This window comes from Limulus polyphemus, unplaced genomic scaffold, assembly GCF_000517525.1.
Source record: "Limulus polyphemus unplaced genomic scaffold, Limulus_polyphemus-2.1.2 Scaffold4766, whole genome shotgun sequence".
Taxonomy (NCBI): Eukaryota; Metazoa; Arthropoda; class Merostomata; order Xiphosura; family Limulidae; genus Limulus; species Limulus polyphemus.
The window spans coordinates 46,870-61,738 of record NW_013670376.1 but is presented as its reverse complement, the minus strand read 5'-3'; the positions used below and the strand labels follow the sequence as shown (position 1 = coordinate 61,738).

At 34.9% G+C, this 14,869-nt stretch overlaps 1 protein-coding gene across 1 annotated transcript in view; it reads right to left on the bottom strand.

Annotated features, from left to right (window-relative positions):
• The window catches only part of LOC106471657 (protein lev-9-like), a 24,957-nt gene that overhangs the window by 7,654 nt on the left and 2,434 nt on the right, over window positions 1-14,869 (bottom strand). Inside the window, exons 2-3 of the mRNA XM_022400267.1 lie at window positions 3,308-3,419; window positions 331-717 (exon numbers count right to left, since the gene is read on the bottom strand). Coding sequence (XP_022255975.1) covers window positions 331-717; window positions 3,308-3,392 — 472 coding nt within the window. The 5' untranslated portion in view covers window positions 3,393-3,419. The remainder of the gene's footprint in view (window positions 1-330; window positions 718-3,307; window positions 3,420-14,869) is intronic.

Below are 14,869 nucleotides of genomic sequence, written 5' to 3'. Positions count from 1 at the left end.
ATAAGCATTATTTTATCTTTATAGGATGACTGCCCTCCCCTCTATAAACAAATATCACAATACTGAAAGAACATAAGCATTATTTTATCTTTATAGGATGACTGCCCTCCCCTCTATAAACAAATATCACAATACTGATTCAACACACTCCTACGTGGTAAAACAACATCCTGCAACACAACTTCTACTGATTAAAGAATCTACTTACTGAAGTGTTAGTCGTGTTAATGTAAAGTGCTTCCTCAAGATGAAGGAATATTCTGAAGTTAGAGTTCTTTTGACTCATAGAATAAATGTACTTAGCAGGTAATGAAATTTAAAGAAACTTACTATTACACGTTGGAACAGATTTGTCCCATAATCCACTAGGAAGACACCACATCGTATATTCTTCCTTGCCTGTAGGTCCTCTTTCATCGGTCAGCTCGTACCCAGGGTTACATACATAGGTGACATTCCTACCAAAGATATAAACATGAGTTAGCTGTCGTCCATTTCTCACATAACCTGGATCACCACATTGTACAGGTTCACAACTCATGTTAGGGGGCAGCCATATGCTAGTTTTATCTTTCAACACACAGTACGCAGTATTTTCTCCATGATGATAATAACCTGGAAAACAGTTGTATGTGATAGTTGTACCAACACGATAAGGTCGATTTTTCCCTTTCAGATCAGGCTTGGCTTCAGCAACATCTGGTGGCTCACCACAGTCTATAAGAAAAGAAAGATTATACTACATTTTCATCCCAAGATCAATAAAAATTCTCGGTTATATCAATTATAAACTACCTTAAGTACACTGATGAACCTTTATATATTCGATCTCTTAACATAATAGTGAACTTGAAATTCCAAAAGTACAGACATAATTACCAATATTCTATTCCACGTACATATGTGTAAATAAAATCATGTACTTTCAATAATTACAAAATATCCAGTATCTTGATTTATATTAATTAATTATTATTTATACAAGTCTACAAGTAAAACACAACACAGATATACAGCGTAAGAGATTGTATACCTATACATGCAAACTTACAAACGTTTTTTAAGGGTATGTTTCATGATGTTTACATTGCTATGTTAATTAAATAAAATTTATGCTGATATTGATACATTTAGAATTTAAATGTGATCCATCTCTGAACAAAACTACATATGACATTCGAAATGACCCTCATAATTTGAAACCTACTGTTTAGCACAATACTTGGCTACTGAAATGACAAAATTAAAAAGCCTAACCAGTATAGGTCACAAAGTATTCTGATTTTTTTTTTTCTGCTGGAATCATGCCTTTCTTTACTAAACCAGAAAACACTTTCTTTGAAACACTAAAATATCATGCTTTTATAATTGTAAAATACAAGAATTTCAGATGAGAAAGTTCTGTGATGTAATCTTTCCAAAAGAGGTCAATTTTAGGTGACATTTGCAATTGAAAATCACAGTTTTTGAATATATATATAATAAAATAATTGGGACTTTTACATTGTTCAGTTATAAACTACAGAAATGATCCAAAGCATGTACATATTGTTGTGGTATTGTCAGATTAAACTGATTTCTGTTTTAACAGGAGGATTAACAGGATAAAATATTAAGTAAATCTGAATTTAACTATTAACTGAGTTCAAGCTAAGAAATAACAGACTGGACACAATGTGTAATACCAAATTAAAACAATATTGTTACGACAGCGGAAATCGCGTGACACTGGGAGCATGTGCTGGAGTTCTAGAAAGATCGAGGAACCTGTCGAACGTCCTAGTGTTTGCTAGATATGCCCTCTATTTTGTATATATAAGACCGGCGAGAAGTGACGATATAGATAGATAGATAGAGATAGATAACTGCAGACAGAGAGAGACGGACAATTGAGTCAAGCGCGGTAATAAGTAAAATGCGTGAATCGTTCGTTGTGAATTATAGCGTGTGTTTAAGTTAAAGTGACTGTGGAAATTAAACATCTTGCAAAGTTGTACTGAGAAATAATAAACTAGTTTTATTTAAGAAATGACTGGGAGGTAATAACCTAGTCATTGGATGTTCACAAAGACTAGTATACTTATGAAACTGGTCACTTGACTCAAAATATAAAGTGAGTGATTATTATTATTTTATGTTCAGCACTTTGATTCCCTAATTAAAGCAGCATGTTCTTTAAGTTTTTTGTGTTACTGTAGTTTTATTATTTTAATATTCCGTAATCAACAAAAATGTAGACAAATCAACGGTTGGATTGTTTTGGGCCTAATCATAATGTAAACCAAGAATGGCCATTGCAGCGGTTGGATTGTTTTAGGCCTAATCATAATGTAAACCAAGAATGGCCAAATCAGCGGTTGGATTGTTTTGGGCCTAATCATAATGTAAACCAAGAATGGCCATTGCAGCTATGTCTTGTGTTCCTTCTGGGATTTTTTAGTTGTCATCATGATCACTGACTTGTGTTTGAAATGATAAATTTAACATTGTAGGTGATTGTTTGTTTATTTTGGTATTTAAATCATGTATGGGTGTCAGCTTAAAATTGTGTGTTTCACACCAAAACACTATAGTTTGTAGTATCCATACTACAAACTGACATAAGCTTCAACTTAAGTTACAGAATTTACCTTTTTCTCTTTTTACCCCCTTCTTTCTTTCATTTTAGATTAATTTTATATATGTTTTTAGTTTTTGTGTTTTTATGTCCTGAAAAAAGGATGTACTCTTTACTAATTATAAATCCCCATCACACCAAACATGCTCGCCCTTTCAGCTGTGGGGGGCGTTATAATGTAACGGTCAATCCCACTATTTGTTGGTAAAAGAGTAGCCCAAGAGTTGGCGGTGGGTGGTGATGACTAGCTGCCTTCCCTCTAGTCTTACACTGCTGAATTAGGGACGGCTAGCACAGATAGCTCTCGTGTAGCTTTGCGCGAAATTCAAAAACAAAACAAAACAAACTAATCATAAAATGGTGAAATTAGCAGTTCTTTCAACTGAGCAGATACATACGCAAAATGGCCACATGCTTGTGGAAAACTTCTTAACATCAAAACGTAATTTTGCCAAAAAAAAAAAAAAATCTCCACCTTGAAATACACCCCGTATGTATAATTTAACAAAGTTCTAACATAAAAATAATTTAATGATATTAAACAGTATCCAACTTCATAGGATGGGAATCAATTTTCCCGCCATCTGTAATATGCATGTTTATAACACGATAATCTGCTTATAAAGTCCCATGAACACTTGTTTAAAACTATAACTAAAATAGATAATTAGTATATAAAGTATTACTAACCTTTTCCACAGCTGATATTACAGAACATCAATAATAGCATCAACAGAATCCATTCATTTCGTTGAAAATACAGCAAAAGTTGCATAATGATGTAAAGAAATCAGGAAAAATTCTGTAAGAGAAAATAATGAACATTTAAAATACAAAACTACAAACAATTCTATTTAATAAATTAAAAAATCATAAATTCTATTACATTTTTAGCTTTAACGATTTTTTTTCTATCATCTGACTATCAAATTTATCCAATAAGAGACCAATTTTTTCCCCGGTATTATTACAAATACATACACAACTACAGTCTGATAAAATTAGAAAACAGGTAATACAATATTGTCTTAAAAATCAAACAAAATCAAATGCACCAAATAGATTGTATAACGTTCGTTTGTTTCAGATTTAACGCAAAGCTACACGAGGGCTATCTGCGCTAGCCGTCCCTAATTTAGCAGTGTAAGACTAGAGGGAAGGCAGCTAGTTATTACCACCCACCGCCAACTCTTGGGCTACTCTTTTTCCAACGAATAGTGGGATTGACCACCACATTATAACGCCCCCACGGCTGAAAGGGCGAGCATGTTTGGTGGGATGGGGAATCGAACCCGTGACCCTCAGATTGCGAGTCAAACACCACCTGGCCGCGCCGGGCTGATTGTATAAGGAGATTCCAAAACAATAAATTCCATGTTTTTTTCATAATTTTATATTCTTCAAAGTCAGGCAACAAAATGTATATATCTGTTGCTTTTTTTAATGTTAGTTTCCTTAGAAATATTGAATAAAATGTGTAATATATATGTAATAATTTAGGTTACTCTGTATTTCTATTAGAATCATTTTGTATCATTAGCTTATTGAGTTAAGACTAACATGAATTTCCTAAGCTGGCTAAATGTCAAGACATTATTTAGGATAATAATGTCTTGACAAAACCATAACTCGTGTGAAAATATTTAAGGGATTTCGTCCGTTTCTTTTGTCGACTACCTTCGACTTGTTAATGTATGTCTTTATCGTTATTAATGACAAGTTAGACAAACTGAAACCTGTGACTGAAGCGTAGATTCCTGCTGTCAACAGGATCAATGTCCAGACTGGACACCAATCTATCTACTTAAATCTTACAGAACTCTGACTTTAATATGCAACCAAAAAATATTGCTAATAGCAAGGGTACCCAACTGATAAATCAAAGAATTTCAATCATTAAAAGTTTCTCTATTACTACTTTGCATACACCTAGTTATAACTATGTATTAAATTAATTATCGGTTTAACTTTTAGTTCTGATCATAATTTGAGGATAATTTATATTTACAGTTTAATTTTTACACTACCTAGGAACATATAATTTTCATATAAAAATGGAATTTAAATAACATTTATATGTGCATATGTAAGGCAAGCAAATAAGCAGAATAAAATATTAAGGAAGAAATTGAGGAGTTTCTGGGTAGAAATAGGTGCTTAATGACTTGTAAGAACAGACTTTCTTCAATTCCTTCATTCAATAACAAGACATGTGTGTGTTCATATGTTATTTAATGACATATAAAAAAATACTGCCATTGGTAAATGTTCAAAACCACAGTTGATGTGTTTGTGAAACACATAATTGTCGGTTTTTTTCTCAATTCTGTAATTAGCAACAGTTTCAAGTATCAATTATATAATTAATTTTACTTTATGGTAGATGGTAGCTACATGGTAAAGCACATTATGTCAGATTACCACTTTCTAAATGGAGCAGGTGATCTGTGTTTAAAGCTCGATACCAACACCGGTCTTTTATTCTACGTTGGTATCCATAGTTTGCTCGACTACCCTCTCCTAAATGAGGTAGTAAATCTCTGTTAAAATCTCTTACTATCTTATTTTCTTCATATATGTGTGATGTACTTGAAATTCACATTGTTAAAGGGTCTTTTTTTTTTATGTATTTATCAGTTTTTACCAAAATATTCATGCTGCAAAGCACTCTGTTCAACTAGGAAAGAACTGCAGATGAAAATCAAAAACTAACACCGGCATGTCAGTGAGTAGATGGAATATATTATGGCCAACCAGACTGTTCCATCACTAAGAAGCAAAGTTATGTAACTAAAATCCAAAAGAAAACACTTTCCTTATTAGTTCCAAAATGTCCGATGACTTTGATACTAATCCATATACAACACAACATATATACATATACAATCAAACACGCCCTCTACATTTACCTATTCACTTCACAGTTCAATCCCAGAGAAAACAATTTCGAAAAGATGCAACAAGGCAAGAATAATGTACACCCGTAGTAGGGAGGAAGGGTGGGAAAGGTAAGGAAGTAATGTACTTACGTCTCTGCACAAAGTAGTTATAATCCCATATTGGTGTGGTTGAGGGGGGCCAGTGTAACTGACATACCTAGGCGAGTTCCTTCAGGGAAGGAAAAATGTTATGGAGTGTGACCCAATATAGTAGAGGCTTACTTGAGGGGCAATGCTCATGGAAAACTGTATCCATCTCTTTACCTGGATGTGTGTGTGTGTGTTTTCTTATAGCAAAGCCACATTGGGCTATCTGCTGTGTCCACCGATGGGATTCAAATCCCTGATTTCAGCAGTGTCAATCTGAAGACTTACCGCTCTCCAACAAGGGGACTTGCCAAAATGAAGCAATGTATCACACGGCTGGATGGAAGAAGACTTGACCAACAAAGAATTTATACACAACAGATCAGTTTGACATGAGGTACTAGTGTGGCTAGGGCAATGACCAGACACCAATGACCAGACCATATGGTTTGGTATGTGTTTTATTGTACAATTTACTCATCTTACATAAAAGAATGGGGACTGAGTTCTTTCCTATCATATGAAGCAGACACTTTGCCCCAGGTGGCTAACAAAATTAGTGGGAAACTGGCACATTATATAATAAGGGTGACCTGCACTACAATGACATAGACACACCTACCTTTCTTCTCACTGCATTGTGTTGCCCACCTGGACTCTCTCTGGAAGAATCACACAACCGGCAGGGAACCCTCCAAGTCGATCATCTCATCAGCCAGGAACTGGGATTAGAAAGGGCCTCCCATGCTCTAACTGAAGACTAGAAGTGAAGAAATTCACACTGAGGAAATAATGGAGAGGTTCCAGACCTGATCACACTTAACCACCACAAAGGTCTTTTGCTGAAGAAAGTGCAATTAGTTACTGCCAAATCTAATTTGATAAACCAGCATGCACAAGCCAGGGAAGTTGATAGAAACTCCATCCAGAGATGGCTTTTTCCATGATATTACATGAAAGGTATGGTCTGGAATGGACAATGAAAAAATATATATATATACGAACATAGAGGTCTTATACAAAGCTCCATCTAAACAGTAGGCACTTTAGGATCCAGGGTGGATAACATTGATGCTTTCTGTTACCACTGACTCGATGTGAGTTTAAAGAAGTAAGTATACCCTGTGAAGCAACACCAGAGGGAAATAATATCCTGAGGATGATGAAACAGCCAGATGGTGGAGAAAATGGGAGACAAAGGTGTTGGGTGTAGTATACATTCCAGCCTGGAGGATCCTGTCCAATGGTCATCAGTGCAAGACCAGAGAGAGAGTCAAGTGGCAGATTTGATGTGATGAAATGTGATACATTCTTCAAGCATATTTATTCAGGGAGGAATAAATAATATAAATGAGCTGATAAATCCATCTCGTAGTAGAGGACAAGAGATTCCTGAAGAAGGAGGGGTATCATTGCAGGACTAAATTATTGTGGAAACCCTGAAATTGATATGCCTGTGCTAAGTAATACCTGACTGCCCAAACTGGAAACAAAAGGCAATCAGGGTCAATATGATTATTGGTGGTCAAGATCATTGGACAAGATATGGGAAAAAAAGGTACAATCTTCCTACTGAGCCACTAAAGTTTTAGGAAGGAATGTGTAGTCAGGGAATAAAATCAAGGAAGGTCTGTGAAACAATGTATGAAAGGCATCCAATGCATAAAGATCTGATTTGTGAATATCACAAGCCAGGAGAAGAAAATGGGTTTTAAGAAAGAGACCTGAGTAACAGTAGGTAGGTCCTCATTAAGATTTCAGTAAGGCATAAGAACTGTATAAAGGGGGATGAATTAGGAAGGACTAGAACAAGATAGAAAAGACAGGGGAGGAGAAGACAACCACAGCAAAAATGGTGAAAAGTAGTCAGCAAGTCTGCACCTGTAGAAACTGACAATCCTTGGTTGAACAATCAGGTAAAGAAGACCAAAAGATTAGCAACAGTAGGATGGCCTGGTGGTAGAGAGTGGCAGATGAACAAGCAACAACAAACATGCCACTTTAGCTGATACACACAGAGAGCAGAAGGATGGCATGGACATGATAAAAGAAGGGCTAGGCAGCCAGAGACCAACAAGCAAGGGACTATACAAATTCCATGTCTGAAGACAAAGAGATGACACTCACAGGTAAAAGAAAAATATATGGCATTGGAGCAAGAGAGACTGGGATGGAGACAGAGGAAGAACTCCCCTGGATGCCAGTCAGTGAAGAAGAGGAAACCAGTTAAAAAGGTGCTATCAACAGGACCCAACAAGGAGTGTCATAAATCGATACCAAGATACACTGAAAGAAATGAGATCAGTCCTGGCTGAGATCATCAACAGCCAGAGTTGCTAGGTGAAGTACCAGAAGTCAGAAGAAGGACAGTTTGATTCTGAGAGGAGTGGCAAAAGTAGCAATCATTAGCGTGCTCAACTGAGAACAAATCCAATGAAATACTTGAGGATAGAGTGAACATTCCATATGGAGAATCCTGTACACTCAAGAGAGTTCATCCACCACCATGTTTAAAGTCCCCAGGACATAAAAGGCTTTCAGAGAAACCTGATTTGAGTGGGCCCAAAGCAGAAAGTCCAAAATGTGGAAGCAAAGGTACCTGGAGCAAGTCCCATCCTGATGACTGATATTGGAAACAGCCACAAAATTGTCAGAGTGGATCATAACCAAGTGATCCACAAGATGGGGTTGGAAATAAAAACACACCCAATGGGTAGCCAAGAGTTCTAAAATACTTATGTGGAAGGTACACTCCACAGGAGACCAAACCCATAGGGCTATGGAGTCATTCTTCAACTGTAAACTTGATATTCCTATATTGAAAATTTAAATTTTCTTGGAATCTTTTACATAGCTTTGTTCTCTACATCATCCTATCTTTTACAGAATAAAGGTATAAATTCAGACAGGTGTGACTTTAACCAATTAACTTCATGATGAGAAAAAAATTCATTAGCTAAGACAGGATCAACCGGAAAGCCTATGACAACATCTTCAATTTAATCATATGTTATATTATCAACCACAAAATAGGAATCTTTAGTGGCAAATTCCAGCAATTTATTGAACACATTTTTTTTTAGTAATTACTTTTAGTGTTTTATAAAGATATAAACCAACACTTAATGTTTAGATTTTTAGAATTAAATGAGTTTCAAAACGGTACTTATCTATGAAATATAAAAAGCCTTTCCTTGTCGAGTTGTTCTCATGTGATGAATGTTCTGAACACCCTTGACAACATGCAGAGCATGTGCCAACTCACAGAGTTATCCACTCTCCCACCTCACTTATCATACTTGCATTAGGAGGATGGGTATATAAACTCAGCTTTCCTGACACAATCCACATTTCATAATTGCAACTGTGATAGAAAACCATATGTACCAATTGTGGGTAGGTGGAAGTGAATGTATTTCAGGGGAAATTAACTGTTTGAAATTAATTTGAATCATGAGTATTTTAAATTCAAAATAGGCAGAACTCCCTCTGAAACACAAAAAAACAACATAATATCTACAATGAGATGGAAGAAGGAAATGAAGAGTCACAAGAAACAAATGTTCACCAAAAACTGGAATTTTAGACAGGAAGATTACAACCTAGAATATGGTAATTGAAAAATTTGATCAGAGGTTGAATAGAATCTAGAATCAAATTAAAAGTTAATGTATTGGATTCATGGGAGAAATAAGAAAGTGGACTACCCTTATAACACTCTTAATCAAATGAGATGAAAGACTGGTGTAGATAAAGAAATTAAAAATATTTGTTCCTTTGGGTAGGTCTTTTATCTATGTATATAGATATGCAGTTATTATTTTCTAGGTATTTATGGAAGTTGCAAAAAAAAACAATCACTAACTTATCTCCTTAGAACCCGAGTAAAGATTGTAGAATGGTGACTGGAAGGAAGCAAGACTAAGATGCAGATGAAACCACAATGTGGTGTAAATAATGTGACACACAGGTACCAGGGATGTCCACATCCTTGCCTACAAGATCTCTCACAGGGATGTTGGCAGCTAGAAGCAAGAAAATCTGTGAGATAACAAACTTGATGAGATGTAACATGAAAAAGACAAAAAGCATTGACTTCCTTAGAAGAATAAACAAACCAAAGGTGTTTTTAATCCAACCAATCAACGTCCTTAGAGGAATAAACAAACCAAATGAGTTTTTAACCCAACCAATCAATGTCCTTAGAGGAATAAACAAACCAAATGAGTTTTTAACCCAACCAGTCAAAGTGGCAGGAGACAAGCCCCACAAAGAAAAAAAAAAACATGGCAAGAATGGAAAATGTCAATTGCCTTAAAAGAAAACAGTAGAAGTGAGACAACAATTAACTACTTAAGAAGGACAAAGGACATGACCACAGAGAAAAAAGGAAATGAGAGTGACTGGAGAAACCATCCAATTACCATCCCAGACAACTAAAGTCCTGGAGAAGAAGGAGTGGTCTGAGAATAAAATTAATTTGTTCCTGTAGTAAAGTGTGTGGGAAGCATCCAAAGTGCCAATGACAGAGCATTGTCTTCCCCAAATGAGAAAAAACAAAAATACATCTTAGGAGAAAGAAGAAACAGGGGACAGGTGACCAAAGTTAGAATAAAGAACACCTGAGAGCCATGAGAACTAATTAAATGTTCATGTCCAGAAACAATAGATGACTGTTCAGAAATAAAAAACCAGAAAATGAAAAGAAGATCATCCAGGGAAAAGAATGAAAGATTATCAACAAAGATGTTCTGTAACGCTCTCGAAAAGCTAGGTTAAAAAAAAAAGAAGTGAGACAAGGAAAAAAGTCAAATGACCAGGAAGAAGGGAGTGTTGAATGGTCCTGTGAAGAAAAACCATCTAGTTGCATTTACAAAGTTCAAGGGTGGATGGTTGACAACAGCAATCAAGAAAATGAGCTACTCTGTGAGAAAACCCTGCTCATCTGGCAAAAGACCAGACAAAAATGTGTGAAGATAGCATGACATAGTGAAATATGGACATCTGATACTGAGGTAAAGGAGACTTCCAAGAAGAAGAGCCTCCTGGAATGCCAAGAGGCAAAGAAGTGGAGACCATGACTAGGCATACCAAAAAGGGGGCAATGATAGGGGTGATAGGTTTATGATAGATTGCTAATCTCCCACCTTCTTGGAAATTAAAATAAGGACAAGAGTAAAACCCTAAAGTGGGACTGAAAATCTGTTCAACTGCATTCATAAACAAGAGAGAAAGTAAATCTAGGTGCCAAATATGCAAGAGACCTGACAGGGGTGGAAGGACAACATAAAAGGGGAAAAAATACTGGTGAGTAGAACATCAGGGAAAGTCCATGAAAAAACACCCAAGACCATGACTCAATGGCCTTACATAAAAGGATTCCAATGAATCAAAATAAAAGTTACCATCCCCCTCAAAACAAACAATCTGAGGGTAAAGAACTTGAGAAATATGATGAGCAAAGGAAAATGTCCTTGCTAAATTGGTATTAACATTTAGGTGATTTCTAAAGTATCAGTAAACGGTAGAAAATATAAAGATTTAAGGATGGAAATAAACAAATTGACAGCATAGCTACGACAACATGGAGATCTGAAAAATATGTACAGCATAACAAGTTAAATAAAAGATTTAATTATAAGTCTGTCAGATTTGAAGTCCTGAATCATATCGATATTAATTTATAGGTGTAAACAGAAATATTAAGAGTAAAAGTAGATGAGGCATTTGGACTGAAGAAGGTATTCCTCAATAGATAGTGGACAGCTGCCTGAGAATTGGAGAGCTGATAATGTTACTTTATGTTTAAAAGGGGTGATAAAAGTTCCTCTGGAAATTATTGGCAAGTTATTTCTTTAATGTAAAGAATTATAGTGTGATAAAAAAAATATGAGAATGTACTTGGTATAGTGAAAGGACAAGTCACTCAAGCAATTGAGACAGTGCTCTACTTTTAGTAGAAAGCTAACAGAATTTTAGAGTATTTTTTTATACTCATATTGCTAACAAGTCACAAAGAGGTAATTACCTATTCATAAAAATCACTGGATAGGCCTCTCATAATATTTGTACTTTACCTAAGATTCAGAGGAGGGCTACTAGGATGATTCCAAGGGTGGAATAGTTTTAGATCTCTTAAGTTAAGAAAGGTTCTTATATCAAAGCTTATAAGATTATCGAAGGAATCAATATGATAATGGCCTCTGGTTTCTTTTTCCTATATTCTGAAGATAATAAGATGAGAGAACACAAGTTCAAGATTTGGAAAAAAGAAAGGTTAGGTTCCACTTAAGATACTTTTATTTTTCAAACAAGGCTGTTTGTTGGCTTATGGAGTGAATTACCATTAGAAGTAGAAAAGGCCAGCACTTCACAAGAGTCTGAGAGGAGAATCAAATATTTCCTAAAAAAATAAAGGGTGCATTTAAATTTTTACTTTACTCAAGAGTGTAAGTGCAAAGGATAGTCTCGAAAGTTGAAGAACCAAATGGTACCTTGTTGTCCCTAAGTTATTATTAGGACCAAAAGGTACCTTGTTGTCCCTAAGTTATTATTAGGACCAAAAGGTATCTTGTTGTCTATAAGTTATTATTAGGACCAAAAGGTACCTTGTTGTCCCTAAGTTATTATTAGGACCAAAAGGTACCTTGTTGTCCTTAAGTTATTATTAGGACCAAAAGGTACCTTGTTGTCCCTAACTTATTATTAGGACCAAAAGGTACCTTGTTGTCTATAAGTTATTATTAGGACCAAATGGTACCTTGTTGTCTATAAGTTATTATTAGGACCAAAAGGTACCTTGTTGTCTATAAGTTATTATTATGTAAATCCACAATACTGTTTGTGTAAATACGATACCACTCACAGAATGAGACAGAATATGTTATAAACCATTATTGTAGCTAATGTTTAACTGCTATAATAGCATAGTTTAGCTGAAACCTAGTGATTGTTTCCTGTGTCTTTATATGTTACGTGCTTCTATTAAAAGTCAATTAATGTCATGGTTCATTCTTTTATTTTTTAATCTACAACAAATCTCACATTTTTTACAATCACTAAATAATATTGATGCCATTGACTCAAAAACATCTTGAACATTTGATAGATGGAAACCAAATTGAACAGGATGATCACATTAATTCAGAGCTTGTTAAGAAGAAATTGGAAAGTTAATAAAATGATATGGTCCTGAGCCAGATAATATTTCCCCAAGGGTTTTGAAAGAGGTTAAAGATTGGATATGTGAGCCACTTACTACTATTGTTTGCAAGTCCTTAAACAGTGGGCAGATGCCAGAAGATTGAAAGTTGGCTAATGTTATTCCTCTTTTCAAGGGAGGTGATAAAAATTGTTCCAGTAATTATAGGCCTATTGGTCTTACGTCGGTTGTGGGAAAAGAAAAGTTTTGGAAAGTCTGATAAAAGATGCTTTGCAAAGTCATTTAACAAATTTGAAAATTTTATTGAATAACCAAAATGGTTTCACTAAGGGAAAATCTTATCTTACAAATATTTTAATATTCTTTGATAAGGTTACTGCTTATGCAGATGAAGATAAGGGTGTAGTTTTACTGTATCTGGATTTTCAAAAAGCATTTAATGCCACATGAGGGTTGTAAAAAAAACATTATCCCTATAGATTTGGGAGATAAGTTAGCTAATTGGATAGAAGAGAGGCTGGATGGAAGAAAGAAGAGGGTTGTTACAAATGGAGTTCAGCCAAACTGATTAATGTCACAAGTGGGGTACCTCAGGGCTCAGTCTTAAAACCTTTGCTCTTTTTGATTTATATCAATGCCATGGATGAAGGAATGGTCAATATATTACTTAAATTTGCTGATGATATTTAGGTCTTGGGTGTTGCTAGCTGTGAAGAGGATGCTGCTGATTTACAAAAGGATTTAGATAATTTAGTGAGTTGGGCAAATAAATAGCAGATGGGTTTTAATTATAATAAATGCAAGATAATGCATGTGGGTTATCATAATTTAAATTATACGTATAATTTGGATGGGAATAACCTTAATAGTGTTATGGAAGAAAAGGATATTGGTGTAATAGTTGATCAGTCTCTAAAGCCATCCAAGTAATACACTGTTGCTAGTGGTAGAACAAATAGGATTTTAGGTTGTATCTACAAAAATACTGAATATAAGTCTAAAGAGGTTATAATTTCATTGTGCAGGTCACTGGTTAGGCCATATTTGGAATATTGTGTTCAGTATTGGACTCCTTACTTTAGGAAGGACATCGAATTGTTAGAAACGGTTCAGAGGAGGACTACTAGGATGAAAGGTTTGCCATAAGAGGAGAGGTTAAGATCTTTAAAATTGTTTTCTCTTGAAAAAAAGAAGAGTTAGAGGGAATCTGATTGAGATGTTCAAGATTGTTAAGAGAATTAATAGTGTTGATATATCATCTTTTTCAAACTTAATGGTGAGAATAGTAGGAATATGGGACACAAATACAAATTTTCACAAGGTAGGAGTTATCTTCAGTTGAGATACTTTTATTTTTTGAACAGAGTGGTTGGACTTTAGAATGAGTTGCCTTTGGATGTTATGGAGGCAGTAAATTTAAGTGAGTTTAAGAGAAAACTTGATAATTATATGATTGATAAAGGCTGGCTTGTTGTCCCTAAACATTATGTTATGTTATCCTTAGAATCACACTCTGCATCAACTATATAAAAAGATTTAGAAAAAATAATCAGAATTTAGAATTAAATGCTATCTAAATATTTTGAATCAAACAGTGGAAATAAATTTCAAACAAATTATGTCTCAAATCAAAAAATAACTCCAAATCTCAACATTAACTATATGTCAAATTATTTTTGCTATCAAGTGACAAATACTCAGTTATATCTGTACTGTAGAAAGTCAATAAAACAAAACCTAAAAAAATCCTCAAGAGTCATACTCATTTATCGTACCAATCAACACAGTTAGGCTCTCGGTCTTACTAACACTAGTATAAGTAATTAAAACATTTTGTAAATGCAAAATGATACAGGGACGGCGGTGCCAAAAAGAATGCAAATGAGAATGTAGCTATACATAGATAATCCCTAAATGACTTTCAATATTAAAATTTAATGTTACACTGGAAAATGCACCAATACAAAATAGTTACAAGATCAGTCTAATTGATCAACTTGGTTTTCTTTGTACATAAGTTCTGGGCTCTTAGTTACACTACATTGATGCCAACCCTAACATGAC